This window comes from Empidonax traillii, unplaced genomic scaffold (assembly GCF_003031625.1).
Source record: "Empidonax traillii isolate 1590-97213 ecotype Southwest subspecies unplaced genomic scaffold, ASM303162v1 scaffold1373:size132633, whole genome shotgun sequence".
NCBI lineage: Eukaryota > Metazoa > Chordata > Aves > Passeriformes > Tyrannidae > Empidonax > Empidonax traillii.
This window is the reverse complement of record NW_020956566.1, coordinates 23,432-40,328: the sequence shown is the minus strand read 5'-3', so window position 1 is coordinate 40,328 and position 16,897 is coordinate 23,432. Positions and strand designations below refer to the sequence as shown.

General features: G+C 53.8%; 1 protein-coding gene across 3 annotated transcripts; it reads left to right on the top strand.

Annotated features, from left to right (window-relative positions):
- Positions 1-14,626, top strand: SRF (serum response factor). Of its 3 annotated transcripts, XM_027906911.1 has the most exons (8): positions 1-530; positions 1,819-2,085; positions 7,582-7,840; positions 8,179-8,358; positions 9,931-10,050; positions 10,752-10,943; positions 11,470-11,546; positions 11,813-14,626. In XM_027906911.1, exons 1-8 carry the CDS (start codon positions 84-86, stop codon positions 11,906-11,908), a joined length of 1,638 nt encoding a protein of 545 aa, XP_027762712.1. In that variant the 5' UTR covers positions 1-83; the 3' UTR covers positions 11,909-14,626. The 3 variants fall into 3 exon arrangements, with proteins under 3 accessions (XP_027762712.1, XP_027762713.1, XP_027762714.1); XM_027906912.1 differs by lacking the exon at positions 8,179-8,358; XM_027906913.1 differs by lacking the exons at positions 9,931-10,050; positions 10,752-10,943; positions 11,470-11,546; positions 11,813-14,626 and adding an exon at positions 8,853-9,238.
- Positions 14,627-16,897: the final 2,271 nt, after the last annotated feature.

The window sequence follows — 16,897 nt, the reverse complement described above, 5'->3', positions numbered from 1 at the left end:
GAGCGCGGAGCGCGGCGGGGCCATGGCGGGGCCGGCCTGACCCGGCCCGACCCGGCCCGACCCGACCCGCGCTCGCCGCCGCGATGTTGCCGAGCCAGGCCGGGGCCGGGAACGGCGCCGCCGCCGCGCTGGCCCGCGGCTCCGGGCTGGGCCGGTCGCCGGTGCCGCGTGGGGCGAACGGCGGCGGGGCGGCGGCGGGGGCGCCCGGGGGCCGCCTGGAGCGGGAGGCGCTGTACAGCGGCAGCGAGGGCGACTCGGAGTCGGCCGAGGAGGAGGAGCTGGGCGGCGAGCGGCGCGGTGTGAAGCGTGGCCTGGCCGAGGCAGCGGCGGCGGCGGCGGCGGCGGCGGGGCCCGCGGCGGGAGCGGCGGCGGCAGCCGCCTACAGCGGCGGCGGCGGCGGCGGGGCCGTGAGCGGCGCCAAGCCCGGGAAGAAGACCCGGGGCCGCGTGAAGATCAAGATGGAGTTCATCGACAACAAGCTGCGGCGCTACACCACCTTCAGCAAGAGGAAGACCGGCATCATGAAGAAGGTGCGGCCCCGCGACTCCGGCCGGCGCGGGGGGGTGTCCCGGCTCGGCCCGGCCGGGGGTGTGGGCCGGGTCCCACCTGTCCGTGGGACGCCGGTCCGAGCGCGGAGCGGGCCGTGCCCGGAAACGCCGGCGGCTTCCCGGTGCTTCGGCCCGGCACCAGCCCCTTCCGGGGGGCTGCGCGGGAGCCTCGGGCGGGGAGCTGGGCGGCCGGGAGCGGGAATCCCCGCTGCCGGGGGATGTCGGTATGCCCAGCTGTCCACAGACGGCCAATATGCCCGGGGAAACCCGTCCCGGTGCAGCGTCCACCTCCGGGCCGCAGCTGACCCGGGCCGCTCCACGCTGTTAGCCATCGCTGGGTGTTTGGTGGCACAGATGGGCTGCCCTGCCTCGCCAAGGGGCCCGGCAGGGCTGGCTCCTCGGGCCGCCGAACGCCACGTCTCGGCCTGTCCAGAGTGCACTCCGTGGTTCCTGGTGTGCAAAGACAGATTAGAAACTTAGGGGAATTTGCGGGCAGTTGGAAGCAGCTGGCTCGCCTGCATCCCTGGTGGTGCACATAGCATCTTCTGAACAATCAGGCAGCACTGCACCCCAGCTAAGCTGGGCATCAGTCACCGTGGGAAGGTGGGAATGGGGTTCTGCTGGGCACATTCTGGATGTATGGGATGCAGAATTAGGCTATCCTGTCTGTGGAAGCTTGTGTGAGACCACTTCATGTGCAATGATGGCATATGAGGAGTGTACTTCCTAGTCTACCGGTATTCAACGCGGGGATGGTGGTGCAGTGGCACTTGGGTGTAACTGTGCTCAGGACTGTGAACCCTGAGAGAGGAATCTGGGTCCTAGTCTGGATGTGGTGTCAGTAAGGGCAACAAGGTAGCAGAGACACGTGGGCCCAGTAGTATCCTCTCACAGAAGTGAGAGGGAAAAGTATCCATATGTATCTGGAAAGGCGAGTGGGATTTTCAGAATGGAGAAATTTCATTATCCCTGTGTTTTCAGTTTACTGAGGGGACCACTTTACCTACCGTCTCTTGGCAGGCAGTAAGGGCATGCTAAAGGAGGTAGGGACACAGCATGAGGCAGTTCAACCTGTACAGAACCAATCTTGGGTTGGTTTTAGAGGCCACAGCTCCTTAGGCGTGACAGGGAGCCCAAGCTGGTGTGAGGAAAAGGAAAGTCGTGCTGGGAGTGCAGGGACATGTAGCCACTCTTGTTCTCCTCTATATGTTGTCCCTGTCACCTCTTCTGACTTCCCTGACTCCCTCTTCTTTCCTTGTTCTGCTGGCAGGCCTACGAGCTCTCCACGCTGACCGGCACTCAAGTCCTGCTGTTGGTGGCCAGTGAGACAGGCCATGTGTACACGTTTGCCACACGGAAACTGCAGCCCATGATCACCAGTGAGACAGGAAAGGCGCTGATCCAAACATGCCTCAATTCCCCGGACTCACCCCCACGCTCAGACCCCACCACTGACCAGCGCATGAGTGCCACGGGCTTTGAGGAGACGGACCTCACCTACCAGGTGTCTGAGTCGGACAGCAGTGGGGAGACCAAGGTAACGTTCCTGGGCACCCAGGGAGGAGGCATGGCCTGTGCCAGGAGCCCTGATCAGCCCCAGACCTCTTTAAATAGCAACTTAGGGAGCTGGGGATGGATCCCCTTTTGCTGCAACTGTATCGAGCTTGTGCCGTGTCCTCTTAGGGCTGTCTCCTTGGCTGACAACAGTGGTGATTTGAACAGCGAGGGAAGCGGGTGGCAGGTGTCCTGGTCTTTGCAGCATGGCTCCCCCCTGGCGCAGCCCACCCCCCTGGCCAGCTTTCAGTGCTGTTATCTCTCCCCAGGCGTCTCCATGCTCTCGCACTCATTGATAAAAATTTGATTCTGCCTCCATGGCCTTATAAGGCCTGGTTTCCCTCGCCAGAGTCCCTGGCAGGGCCCCTCACATTCCTTATAAGCTGCAGCTGTCTCTTGCTTTGGTGCTGTTTTGGAAGGGGGCAGGGAGGACATGGGGAATGGAAACATTTGGCTGGACAGACCATTTCTGCTCCCTGCCTGTTGTCCTTGCAGACGCTGGCCATTGCCCGCCTGTGTTACTTGTGGCCTTCTGCCCAGGGTGGCCTGCCCATGGGTGCAGAGTCAGGCAGTGGTGCTTTTCTGCTGGAAGGGCTCTGTCTTGTCCCTGCATTCCCTGCGGCTGTTCCTCAGAGCAGTTGCAAGAAAGCTGTCTCCTGTATCCTTCCTATTTCCTTTGCAGGCTGGTGCTCAGGTCCGCAGGTATTTGGAGGTGGGAGGCAGGAAAATTTTTGTGGTGCAAGGCTGGGTGACATGCTGAATTTGAAACTGAGCCACAGCTTCCCAGATCTCTGTGCAGTGTCCTTGGGTGCTGTGAGTTAGAGCAGTCCTGTATCTGTGCCTGTGGCATGGGTAGCGGGCTTGCTGCAAAAGTATCCTTCCAGGTGAACTGTGACCTTGCTCTAGGAGCTCTCCAACCATCTGTGTACAAGCCATAGCAACATCCTTGCCATGCAGTAACCACTAAACATTAAGCAGACAGAACCTTGAGATGTCTGTGGAATAATCACAAAGGTGGGAAGTGCAGCCCCGACATGTGCCCAGCATGATGCCTGGGGCTTCAGGGGTGCTCAGCTGCCTGTTTTTATGCTATGAGAGCACAACATTTCTGGTCACAGTGCTGCTGGGTGCCCAGCAGCCACTATTCTTCCAGGTTCACTTTCCCACATGTGTGCAGTGCTGCACCAAGCACAAGCTTATTGCTGCTGAGCCCTGAGAAACATCAGCAGTCCCAGAAATCCCTGGAGACAGAGCAGCTGTGGTGGGCCAAAGTGTTCTTGGCTGGAGACTCTATGCTGGAGCCCAGAAGAGTCTTTGGGAAGGCTTCCTTTTGATGGGACCCCAACACCAGTCCTGGCATGACTTTCCTGAGGTGCCTCTGATTCTCAATGTGAGCTGTGTCAGCCCTTTCCAGTAGGCAGAGGAGTCTGCTATGACCAGCTGTGATGGTTCGGACTTGGCTCCCTGCCAAATGCCCAACCCCCCCAGTAGCAGCCCCTCTTTTTCCCCCTTTCTACTTCCCCCAGGGCAAAGGAAAAAAAAACTATGCAAATTGAAGAACCCGAAAATCAAGCTAGTTATATAAAATCAAGCTAGTTATATAAAAAATATATTTTATGTATATTACAGTTAAGATGCTATGTACACAGCAAACGGGAATCCAAACACCCCCGAAGGGATAGGGAAAGGGGAAAAAGGGACAAAAGGAAACAAAAAGGGACACCGAATAGATATGCACAATCAAACCCGAGAACTAGTAAAATAACTAGTAAAATAACTAGTAAAACAAATCTCACCACGTCCCTTAGAAAGCAGGATGGGCAGACACTGCCAGCACTCTCCAAGCTTCCACGTGGCAGGTTAGTGGATGCTGCAGGCCTCAGCCTTAGATAAGCGAGACCAATGCAGGGACTGTTCCCGAACTTCGGCGGAAGAGAAGAAGAACGAAGGCCGCTCCTCCCCTCTTATTTATACCACGATTTACGTAAAAATTGTATGGAATACTGGGAACACTGCCCCTTCCTTGGTTACAAACTGGTAACCAGGGAAGGCCTAGATTAAAACCACCACACCAGCCTTGTGCAGCCTCTATTTGTAAGGACTCGTGTCTCTTGGGCTTCTCCTGGATGAAAAAACAAGTCCTGTGAGCATTTTGTAATGAGACAAATTGCTTGTACCTGTAGTAATTTGGATGTGTAGGAAGCACTGTGCATGGCCGATGACCTGTCCCTAGCATGGGACTTGTCCTCATCGTATCCCTTTAGATTCTTCCTGAAAGTACTGCTAATTAGCCCCAAATGAACTGTTCTCTTGGGGTGCACTTACTCTGCAGAGATCTTAACACAACTTCTCTTTCCCCACTTTCTGATGCAACCATGCAAGCTCCATCCCAGTGGTAATGCTTAGTGTGGGATGCTTTGTGGCCACAGCCTGCATTTGATGTGAGGCTGAAGGAGCCATATGGCCCTGTCTTCTGCTTGACATTCTGACTAAACCCACCCTGACCTGCTGAGAGTTCTTGTCAAGGCAAGCCCTGGGACTGGGTTTAGTCCTACCTTGACCTTCCCCAGTCCTGCTGTGCTTTCTGCCTGGAAGTTTGCTTGGTGCTCTGGCAGAGATCAGCCTGATTCAGACAGACCAAGAAGTCCTCTGGGAATTAAGGGAGCCTGTGGGCAGGCAATGCTAGGTGCCTGGCATTTGGTGAGGGATGGGTGGTACACATGGCTGGGTTACAGGTACCTCACTGGAGGAGGTGGCAGGAGATTCTGAGCCCGGACAATCAGGTCCAGCCATGTAGGATGCTCTGAGAGGCTCCCTGGCCTTCCTGTGTGAACTCTGCTTTCCAGATCTCTGTGTGGACAAAACCTGTTTGTGTTCAGCTGTTGCAGCAGAGTGGGAAGACAATGCAGCCAGGCTGTTACCTGCAGTCAGCAGCCTGCTGGTATTCCTCTGTGCTACAGCCAGCGGCAGCTATGAGATCCTTCTGTGCCAGACCCAAACTCTCTGCCATGATGCTGAGCTCGGACCACAGCTGGGACTGGGGTACACTGTATTCTCATGATGATACTGTTGCACACTGACCCCCACAACTTCTGCAGATCCCAAAGGGCACGGTCTGTGTACAGTCTCTTGGGTGTGGTTATGTGATCCACTCATGCTGTAAAGCAGTGGTGTGGGTCCGGGCAGACATCTGCTGCTAATGCTGCACCTCTCTGCTGTGTGCTGGTTCCCACACACTGCTCTCCAAACTGAAGTTTGCACTGAGCTGTGATGGGGAATGGATGTCCAGCTGGATAAGGAAGGGAAGGGAGTTCGGAGAGTTCTTGATGTTTGCCTCAAGGCTTCTCCATAGCCCCTTGGGTAACCTCTGCTGAAGGTGATCCATGGCTTGGCTCCTATTGAAGGCTGGCCTCGTGTGTAGTCTGGGCTTTGCAGGGTGTTGGGGAATGCCAAGATGCCCAGGGTCACTGAGGCAACCCAGACAGTCATGGGGATATGGCAGTGGGTGTCCAATCCCAAAGTCTCTCCCAGCTCTCTTTCTGTATTGGGAGCTATTGGTGCAGCCCAAGACAAATACAATAAAGATGGGAGGAATCTGAGTCTCCCTGTGTCAGAACAGGGAGTGCAGAGATGGAGTGTGCATGGTTCAAGCCTGCTGGCAACAGCTCTCCAAGCACCTTTTCTGCTCTCATCAGATTGAGGTTTGCCCTTGTGCTTCTAGGGAGCCCTGGGAATCCCCTTGCGTAGAGTGCTGTGAACTTTTTGGAGTGTCTCCTCAAGCCCTGAGAGTATGGAGTGCTCTGGCTGCCTGGGGACTATGTCTCAGGGTGTACTGCTTTAGAGCTATAGCTGGGGATGTGGAACCCTGGCTTTTCCAACTGGGAACAGGACCTGTCCTGCCCAACTCTGCTCTGGCTCTTCAGTGGGCTGGGGAGAGCTCTGCCCTGTCACCCCCATGGGGAGGGAACCCATAGCCTCCTGTGTCCCATGTGGAACAGCAGGAGTTTGTGGTTGAGCTAATGGAAAGTGCTGCTGCTGGGCTCTGCTCTGTTATCACGTGCCTCTTCTAATTCGGACTTCAGGCACTGAGGTGCCAAGGGTGTTGCTCTCCTCCCTCCCCAGGCCCTGGGGCACGGCTGAGTGCCTGGGATTGGATCCCCCTGTCCAAAATGGGCTGCCTTCCCTTTTTTAGCTGTTCGTTGAGCTGTGAATTCCTTGTTCCTGGCAGCTTGACAAGCTGGGAACAAGGCTTAGCACGTGGGAGAGCTGGGCCCACCAGCCTGCAGTGGGAGGGGTGGGAGTGTGGCAGCCTTAACTCTTCCCAGGCGTACTGGCAGCTGTGGCAGGACATGGAGATGGCAGATCCCTTGTGACTTGTGACATGGTCTCCTGTGAGGCAGTGCATTTTTAGTGTGCTCTTGGCCAGATGAGCAGGGCAGGAGAGGAGCCATGGGGACCCTGGGTATTTGAAAACTGATTTGGCGGACAGAGGCATGTTAGGTGAAATATGACTGTTAGAGACAGCAGGGCTTGGTTGAGTTCTGCAGATCCAAGCCACATCCAGCCACATGCTTTGTGGCTGTGGAAACTAGTGTGTTATGTGCTCTGCAGCCTGGCACACACATTCCTCCCTTGTTCCCAGACCTGGCAGGCCAATCTCTGAGGCAAGTGTTGGCCCAGCACAGGGCCCTTTCCCTGGTACTCAGTTTCTCTGGCGATGCTGTCGTCAGGCTTAGAGCTCTGATGCTCCTAGCAGGACTCTGCTGTGTGCTGGCTGTAGCTGACACGTGGGGTCCTTTGGAAGCATTTGCCTTGTGCTTGTCTCCTGCTAGTGGATTTGCAAATAGGGTCTTCCTACTGCCTTTTCTCCAGGAGATTTGTGGAGACATTCCCCAGGGCCTGCCAAAGCTGCCGTCAGGTCTGGGTCTCCCTGGTGTCCACAGGTTTGCCCTTGCTGACCTCTCCCCTGCTCCTTTCAGTGTACAACTGCCTTTAAAGAGCCAGTTCTTGGCTTGTTCTTGGTTGTGTGTTTCCTGCCTCAAGGGAAGTGCTGTGTGTTCCTGACAGGTGGCGGTGTATGCCTTTACGGCTGCCCCTGCAAGGACTGCTTTTGCCTGTTCTGTGCCAAAAAGAGGCTATTCTCCTATTAGATGTTCTGGGGACTCCCGGGGAGGGGAAGGGTTGCTTTGTCCCCTGATGCATTGCAGGGAAGGCTCTCAGGGGATCTGTGTGGCCCTGGGCTTGTATCCAAGGTTTACGCTGAGTACTCTCTAGCTTTCCTCATGCTGCGTTATTGGGCACAGTTTCCTCATGTTTGTACAAGCAACTCTTCTCTGCTGCCCTGGCTCTCCTCCATGTGCTGGCAGCAGGCTATGAGGGTATGGTTTGGCAAGGGGATGCAACCTACAGAGCCTGGTTTGGTGTCATGGGCAGATGTCTCATGGGCTGGTCCAAGTTTTCACCATCTCTCCTTTTGTAGGATGCACTGAAACCCGCGTTCACTGTCACCAACCTGCCGGGAACAACGTCCATCCAGACAGCCCCCACCACCTCAACCTCCATGCAGGTCAGCAGTGGCCCATCGTTCCCCATCACTAATTACCTGGCGCCAGTGTCTGCCAGCATCAGCCCCAATGCCGTCACCAGTGCCAACGGGACAGTGCTGAAGACTACTGGAGCCAGTGCAGTGACGTCTGGGGGCCTCATGCCAATACCCACTGGCTTCACCCTCATGTCAGGTCAGTGCCTTTAGGGGCTGAGGGCTTCATCTGTCCATCTTTGCACCTGGAGTATGTTGCTGTTCTCTCCAGGGGAGAGGAGGTCTAGTGGCAGAAGGGAAGCAGAGTGGGTTGTTGCTGTAAGGTGAACCTGGCTGAGATTCCTTGTGCAAACCCAGCCAGGCCAGTGGCTGGAGAAGGGTCATGTACTGACTGTTTCCTTAGAGTGCTGCTAGCTGGCCCTGCTGCTGGGAGGTGGCAGGGAGCTGAGCTGGGACCCCAGGGCAGCACCGAGAAGCCTGGAGGGAGTGAAAAGAGCTGGTGGTGACAAAGCCTTTCTTTCTCCCTCCTTTCGGCAGGTGCTTCCCTTTCTCCGGGGACCCCTACCATTCCTCTCACTCAGTTACAGCCGCACTCTCTGGCTCTTTCCAGCCAGCAGGGCCAGGTGGTCACAGGTACAGCTGGACAGCTGCAGCAGGCACAACAGACAGTCTTCCGCTTCCCTGCCAGAGCTGGAGGGCAGATCGTGTCGCTGACAGGTCAGCACTCGCTTCTCCTCCGCTTGCTAGAGGTGGGGGGATGGAGGTGTCTTTGGGTTCCTGGTCCTGGCCACACAGCTGACCACCGACTGAGGTGGGATCACAGAGGAGGCAGAGCACAGGGTACCTTTGTTGTGGCTTCAGATGGGAAGACAGGGCAGAAAATGCTTATGGTAGGCAGGAGCGGCATCCTGAGGGATACAGACCAAGGGAAGGAGTGGATTTTCTGTCTCCTACCTCAGGGTTTGGCCTGTGGCTAGGAAACACAGAGGAGACAGGTCTCCAGTGCAGCTGTGCTGAGGCTGAACTGTGCTGCTAGAATTGATGGAAGGATTCTGCAGGGGCTCAGGTGCCCAGTGGCTGCTTATTGAGCAGCAGCTGCTCTTGCTTTTGTGTTGGGATCTGCAGTCAGTCACTGAACCACAGTGGTTAGGGGAGACACAAAGCAGAGGAGTGGTGCTGCTGTGCTGCCTTGTGCACATTGTCCTTTGTAGGAATTTCTTCTTGTGCTCAGTCAAGGCTCCCCAGCTGTGGTGCTGTGGCTGGACGTGCTCCTGGCTGGAGTTTCAGAGCAGGGCTAGGCTCTCCTTTGTGGGGCAGCCATCGTCTGAGGACCAGCACTGACAGCATTTCTTGTGTCCTACCTGTTTGTGCCCAAGTCGATGAGTCTGATAGCCTGGGTACTTTCTTGGAATGCTTAAGGCTCCTATGGGCCCTGGCAGACAGCATGATCCCATGGAAGGGGACTGGATATCCCTTGTGATCTTGGAGGAACTAAGAGAATAACTGATGTATGTCTCTGGTGTGGTGTGTGGGGAGATGCCCAGTCTGAGCAAGGTGGACAGTGATTCCTGCCTCCTGACATCCCTTGCTTTTCCCTCTGGAGACAGGACCTCAGCCTTAGGGGAGCTTTCTGTGCTAAGCTTTATTTCTGGAACTTGATTGCTTTGGGCCAGAGGCTGTGTGGTTGTGCCCCTGCACCTCCAGGATGCAACACGTTGAGGCCATGTGTTCTGTAATGCCTGTGTAGGGAACTGTGCTGTCCTTGAGGTCACAAGCTCTGAGATAGCAGTGCCCTGAGTGCCCTGTGGAGGATGGAGCTGATCTCCAGACTGTGAAGGTAGCAGAGCCCAGCTCGTTTGGCCATTTGGGCTCTTGCAGTTCTGCTTTGTGCAGCGAGATGATCCTTGCAGAGCTGGCTGAGCGCTGGAGAGGCATATTCTGGGCCCTCTCCCAACATCATCTGTGCTGTGTCTTGGTGGAGCCAGGAACGGTGAGGAGGGCACCAGATGTTCCTGAATCATGCCTGGGACTTTGGCAAAAGCTGCTGTGGCCTGTTCTTTGCTCTCTGGAGCTCTGTGGGCCAGCTAGCTTCTTTTTGGCCCATGTGCCAGGAAAGAACAGGTTTTGGTTTCTGCCACATGCTGCTTTTGTCTAGCCTTCCCCAGTGCAGTGCAGAGTCATGCTGTGGAACTGTATGCAGCCAGTGGAAGGACTGGAGGGCTTTCACGTGGTCCAGAATGCCTGTATCCCTGTGGAGCCATCGCCTCATGGGTTCTTCTTTCTCCCCAGGTGGTACCATGGCTCAGCAGGTCCCAGTCCAAGCGATCCAGGTGCACCAGGCACCGCAGCAAACGTCTCCCTCTAGTGACAGCAGCACTGACCTTACCCAGACCTCTTCCAGCGGAACAGGTAACCACCTTCTGTCTGCTTTCCTAACTACTGCTGATAACAACCCACACCAACAAACCTCATGCCTGCTCCCTTCCCAGTTTCCTTCCTCAGACCAACTCCATCCCAGCCTTTCTGACAGTTTCCCAGGTGTATTGATCCCTGTTGCCAGCTCCTGTGCTACTCTGTATCTAGGTAGATGCTGCTGTGCCTAGGGCACCTTCCAAGGGATTTCAGAGCTTCTCCATTAACTCTTACAACACGGAACTGGGAACGGGTTGCCCGGTTCTCATATGGTTTCATAGTGAGCTAGCACTGCCTCTAGTACAAGGCGTTGGCTCACATCTGCTTGAGATTTTTACTACCTATGCAGAGGACATCTCTTTGCTGGCAAAATCTGAGTTCAGGTGCCTGGATGCAGGCTGAATCTACTTCAACAGCTTTATGAAAGCTTCATGAGGAAACTTGAGATACAAGTTGAATTTAGTCCTGGGATATTTGACTCCTGTGCTTTTCTGCCCCTTCATACTCGTGAAAGGAGAGGTTGGAGCTCTTCTTCTTGATCTGTGGGACTTTTCCCCAAGAGCTTTGAGGAAAGACAAGATGGGTATCTCCATGCACTCTGCCTCGGCACAGCGTGGCTGAGAGAGGGGTGCTGAGCGGGCATGTGAGTGTGGCAGGCCTCTTTCATGTGGCTCACATGTAGTCTGTCCTGGTGCCAGTGACCCTCCCAGCGACCATCATGACGTCGTCTGTGCCAACCACTGTGGGTGGCCACATGATGTACCCCAGCCCGCACGCGGTGATGTACGCGCCCACGTCTGGCCTTGCGGATGGTGGACTTGCAGTCCTCAACGCTTTCCCACAGGCACCCTCAGCGATGCAGGTGTCCCACGGCCAGGTCCAGGATCAGGGTAAGAGAGCTGTCTGGGTCAGTCCTCCCTTAAAGTGCATCCACACCCTGGTTTTCTCCTCTTGCATGTATTTATGCTGTATGTTAATTTCCAAGAATTTTCTTCTCAGCAGTCCTAGTGGCTGTAGAAAGGCCTGGCAAGGGTGATGCTTGATGTGCACTTCTAGATCTTGCCATTCTCTTGTGCAAAGGATTGCTTGAGCTCTTGCTGGGCAAAAAGGGTGAGGGATTCTGGGATGGGTGGCGTGTGGGACAGGCAGCAGAGGGAGCTAGGAGACTGGAGAGGTCATGTGATTGCATGAGGGAGTTAAACAGCATGAAGCCATGTGGTCAAGACTTGGATTGAGGACTTGTGCCTGCTTCTCCAAGCATCTGGAAAACTAGTGCATGTGGCTTTCTTCTGGAATGCCTCCATGTATGCAGATTGGCAGCTTTGTCCTTGTGAAGCCCCTTGGAGCTCAGAGAATGGATCCAAGTGGGGAGCACTGTTTAAGGGACAGTGTCATTTGTGCTTCTCTCTGTGGCAGGTGGTGTTCCCCAAGTGTTCCTGACAGCCCCATCAGGCACTGTTCAGATCCCAGTCTCAGCTGTCCAGCTTCACCAGGTAGGCATAGAGTAGTACTTGCAGGTGTCCAGGGGGTATTCTTGCTCTGCTCCTGCCTGCACATCCTTTGTGTACCTGGGTAGACCTGGCTGGGTAGGGTTGGTCTTCAAGGTCTGATTAAGCTGTCAGTGTCACCCACCTTTGGGTGATGCGGTTTTGTCCTCCGTGGACAGGTGCCCAGGAGGGACAGTGCCCCCCTGGCTGCTGGCACACACGGTGTCAGGGCGTGCTGTCCCCCAGTGGGTCCTCTTCCCTTTTCTCTCTAGATGGCTGTCATCGGGCAGCAGAGCAGCAGTGGCAGCAGCCTGACGGAGCTGCAGGTGGTCAACTTGGACACCTCACACAGCGCCAAGAGTGACTGAGAGGCCTCTGCTGCTGGCCTTTTGCACCTGGCTGGTCATGCCAGTGTCAGGGCTGGTGGCAATGCCTTCTCGTACAGACTGCACCAGTTATTTATTGTTGCCTTTTCACGTTTCCTTCATCCACACATGCACACACACACACGCACTCGCCCACCCCCACGCACACAGGCATGCGCGTGGGGCTGCAGGACCCACCTGGGGTGGGGCGGTGCTGGGGCCATGCAGGGCTTGGGGCATTTGGATGCTGCAATAGCTGTGCTTGTCTCACGCCAGCCAAAGAAATTTGTCTCTCGAGGGGAGGATTGCTCTGCACTGTAAATAAATACTGTGGGCCATTCCCAGCTGAAGGCTCTGGCTCCTTCTGGGCGCTCCGAGTCACCTTGCCCATGAGTGTTTACTCTGCGTGGGGCTCAGCTCAGTCCCAGAGCCATCACGCAGGCGCAGCTCAGAGCAGAGTGGGTTGAGGCTGTGCTGCTGGCCTCAGCAATGTGCCTTTGTGGGGGTGACAGGTCCTGGCTGCAGCAACTCACCTGGGCTCTGGACAGGAGAGAGGGGCCAGTTTGCATGTGCATCTCTGGGCCTGTGCACCCTCCTTCTAGGGGGCAGGGCACAGCTGATGGCACGTGGCCTTGTACTCCTTGTATGCACTACAGTGAGCCTTCTGCCCTTAGTGCCTCCTCACTGGGCTGCCTGGCAGATTTTCAGCCTGATTGGCCCAGCCCCAGCGGCTGCCCTTGCACAGCTGAGGTGGTCTGTAGATGTCCAGGAACACAATGATGCCCTGGAGAGCTCCTCGGGGGCTCTGTGCTCTGCTCAGCCCCACACTCTCAGCCCTCACACTGCTTATGGACTCCATACACCCAGGGGAACGTGGCTGGGTCTTTCTTACATCCCCCTGCAGCTCCAGCTGGCGTGTTCTAAATTTCTGTGTCTGATGCAAGGTGGAGAAACAACTCAAATGTCAAAGGGAAGAGCCCATGGGGCATTGAGCTGCTGGGCAGGTGGCAGGCTCTTCCTCTGAGCACCAGGATGATCTGCAGGCCATCCTGGGCTGTGGAGGAACAGCTGTGATGCCTGTACAGGCTCAGCAAGGCTGGGGGAGAAGGGCTGGAGCATGCTTGGTCCTGCATGGGAGTTGCTGTGAATGGCTCTGCTACCTAGCCCTGTCCCTGGAGGGAGAGTGAGAGAAGCTGCTGAATCCTTAGGGGAAGAAGCAGTTACTGTAACTTTTTTTTTTTAAGTTAAAGACAAAAGAAGCCTTGGAGGAAAAAAAAAAAAAAAAAGAAAATTACTTTATTTTTTTAAGTGTTAAACTCAGTATTTATGTAATTCTTTAAGGAATAAAAGTTTGGCTCCTGTACAGTTTTAATGGGGTTTGTACCAGGGGGACGGGAGAGGGGTGGGTGGGTGGGCATGGAGGCAGGAAAGGGGCCTTGCTTTTGAGTTTGTATTGTAACCTTGGACATGTTCCCTCAACATTAGCGTTTAAGCCACACTCTCCATCCACCAGCATGTGCCAGGGATCAAGCTCAACTGAGTGGGATGCTTGTTTCCCACTTATCTATACTGAGAACCTATAATTCTGGGCTCAACGGGCAGAAGGCAAGCAAAGTAGTGGTTAGTTCCTAGAAGTGGGAAACCCAGTCCTCAAGAGCAGGGGATCTGTAGCGTGTGTGGGAGCCAGAGCTGTGCTGGGTTTTCTGATGATCACCCTGTTCGCTTCTGGTCCAGGGACCTGCAGCTATTCTGTCACTGCTCTTGGTATGGAGCAGTGCTGCCTGTGACTGCCTAAGGGATATAGGCATCCCCACTCTTCCCTGGGTGTGGTGAGTGACCAGCAGTGGCTAATCCCTGCTCTCCCTGCTTGCTGTGCAGGTAGCATCTCCTGAACCCCTAGCTGAAGATCTGGGCTGTAGATCCCCCTCTACAGCCTTTCTGCAGTGCACAGATGTGGACAGGTCCCCTCCAAGCTCCCTGTACAAAGAATTCCCAGAAGGGTCTTTCAGCCCATGGTCTGTTAAGAGCCTGGGAAAGGCTTGTGGAGAGTTGGTGAGAGTGACATTGCATGCTGCCTCCCCCTAGTATCCTTGCTCTAAGAGTGACGCATACACTGCAGCTCAGAGCATGTGGGAGTGCTATGTCCCTTTGCTAGGTATATGAAAACTGCTCAGTAATGCTTCCAAAGCAATCTGGGTACCTAGGAGTTCATCCAGGGAGAAGTGTAGGTTTGGGGTTTGTGTTGTCCTTTGTCCCAGCACGTCACTGTGGCCTGGCTTTGCTCTGCTTTGCTTGTGCTAGCACTATGGAGCAGAGCTGTTGGGCCAGAATGGCAGGAGAGCCCCTGCTGCTACAGGGTGTCTGACTGCATCCCCTCCCTGGCTCCCCAAAGGCAACTGCTGGTTAAACGCTAATGGTGTATTTTATTTAAGTGCAGACTTGTAAGAACACTTGTGTATCAGGGATGAAATGGCATTTATTGTGTGGTGACATTTTTAGTTAATTTTACTGGTTTGAGGGGTGTGTGTGCGTGCGTGTGTGTGTGCGTGTGTGTGTGTGTGTACGCATAAGTGTGTTTGGGATTATTTTTTTTTTCCCCTCCAGTTTCCAGGGTTGTGTTTCTGGAAGGATGTGGAAGTAATCACAGTACTATGTACAGAGCTTTCTTTTGTATTAAAAAAAAATTACTCTTTCAATAAATGTTATCATTTTGTGCACAGATTTGGAATCTCGACCGTGCTTTGCGGGAGGGGATGACACGTACCTTAGGGGCAACGCATGGGGATCAAAGGCAGATTCCTGCATCTGTTTGTTTACTGTCAAGGATGGGGGTCTATCTGAGCGTGATGTGGCAAAGAGGGTCTCTTTACAAAAGTCTCCATCCCTACTGCCTCCTGCACAGGTGAGACCTGACCACCTGGACTTCTACTCTGGGAGTCCCAAACCTAGTGCAGGACCAGAGGGGGCCCATGGCTTACAGCAGGGCTGTGAGGGCTGTCCTTTCTGAAAGCTCTGGAACAGTGTTGCTGGGGAGCAGGGCATGGTGTATGTCAAGAGAAGTAAAAACCAGGAATGAGAAGGAATGGGGAATTTCGAAAAAGAATTGTTCTAAATCATGGGGGTTAATAGGGAGGAGCAGGGGGACTGTTAAACTCCCTGCAGAAAACTGCTATGAGAAGATATGGCAATATTCAAAATCCAAACTGGAGAGACAGGAGGTCAGGTCAAAGGCAAATACCTAGAAGCCAGGTCAAGGTCACATGGGGGCTCAGTAAAGTGTGTAAAGCTGTGAATGAAACCAAAAGGAAAGGGGCTCATTACGGTCCTCAGGGCTGCTTGGGCAACAGGCTGCCAGCTAAAAATGCTGCTATGTAGCTTCAGATCCTGGAGTGGATACCAGGATAGTGCGAGGAAAGCTTAGAACTGATAAAAGTCTGTGCAGTGGAGGCACAGCACCATTCCTCAGAGTGCCATTTGGAGAAAATATGTCAGTGCAGCAGGAGAGAAGATTGCACAAGAAAGCCTTAGGAGGAAAACACAGCTGAAATGGCTCTTTCCTCATGAGGAGGTGATGTGCTTCACTTTTACAGATTACACCACAGCCAGCCCCATGTGCAACATGCCTACAACAGGTGTGTCTTGTGGTTCAGCACACAAACCTCCTATCAGAACAAGCAATCCCATGTCACTTGTGCACAGCGGGCCGTCTGTGACATATGGAGCAAGACACCACAGATGTAATCTTTATTTTTAGGATAAATGACCTACTAAGCATAGAATCAAGACCATTGGAGCCAAGACATAAGCAGGCCACATGAACACCACAGAAAACCTCTCAGTGGCACAAACAAGATGTCTTGGTAGCGAACGGGGAAGGAAAATGACATGTTAAGTGAGAACGCGGAGATTTCAAGAGCATCCGTGGGATTCCGGAAAGAGAGCATCAACAGCATCAGCAGAGATTACATGCACTAATGGTGGAAATCAAGAGCCTGGCTTGGAAACATGAACATTTACAGCCCACCATTGCTTTAGAGGATGATCTCCACAAATGCAGCACTGATGCAGCACTGCACTGTTTTATGCAGCCTACAGTTAATTGCAATTATATTGTTTGGATTAATTGCTGATTGCTATTGTAAAACATGGAAATTATCTGATCAGTTACATTAGTACTGAGGGTAGAAATTAACTTGGGCACATGCATGAAGTTGCTCCAGCATCAAATAAGAAAGTAGAGTCTCATCCATTTTGCTGATTTTAGTGTCTGTTTATATTTTAAAACAAATGTTAGCCACAATCCAGGTTTCTGATGACGGCTGTGAGGCCTGCCAAGAAAGGGAAACATGGATAAAGGATAAGAATTTAGATTTTACAGTATGGGCATTTCACATCAGTGTAACACCAAAGGTTAAAAGGAACTGGAAACAGGACAAACTTGTGTGCAACAGGCTTCGATTGTCTCTCTAGGAACACTGAGAAAAGCACAGTCTCAGAGCCCCAAACCCGCCAAGAGCCAGTGCAGCTGTCACTGAAGCCAAATGGTGGATGGAGGGACGGTGGGTACAGGGCTGGCACCACCCCAGGGCCATGGGCCTGATGTTGATGTAATTTTTGATTAATAGTTATTATTACATTATTATTTGCAGTAATAATGTTAGTGCTGACATCACATGCTTTTAGCCTACCTTCCACCCATCCTGCTATAGCCCTTGATGAAGATCATAGAATCATAGAATAGACTGGGTTGGAAAAGACCTCTAAGATCATGAAGTCCAACCCCTGATCCAACTCCAATTACTTTATCATGGCACTAAGGGCCACATCCAATCTCTGCTTAAAAACCTCCAGGGATGGTGAATCCACCACCTCTCTGGGTAGGCTGTTCCAATGCCTGATTACCCTCTCTGTAAAGAATTTCTTCCTAACATCTAACCTAAACCTCCCCTGGCAGAGCTTGAGCCCATGTCCCCTTGTCCTGTTGTTGGTTGC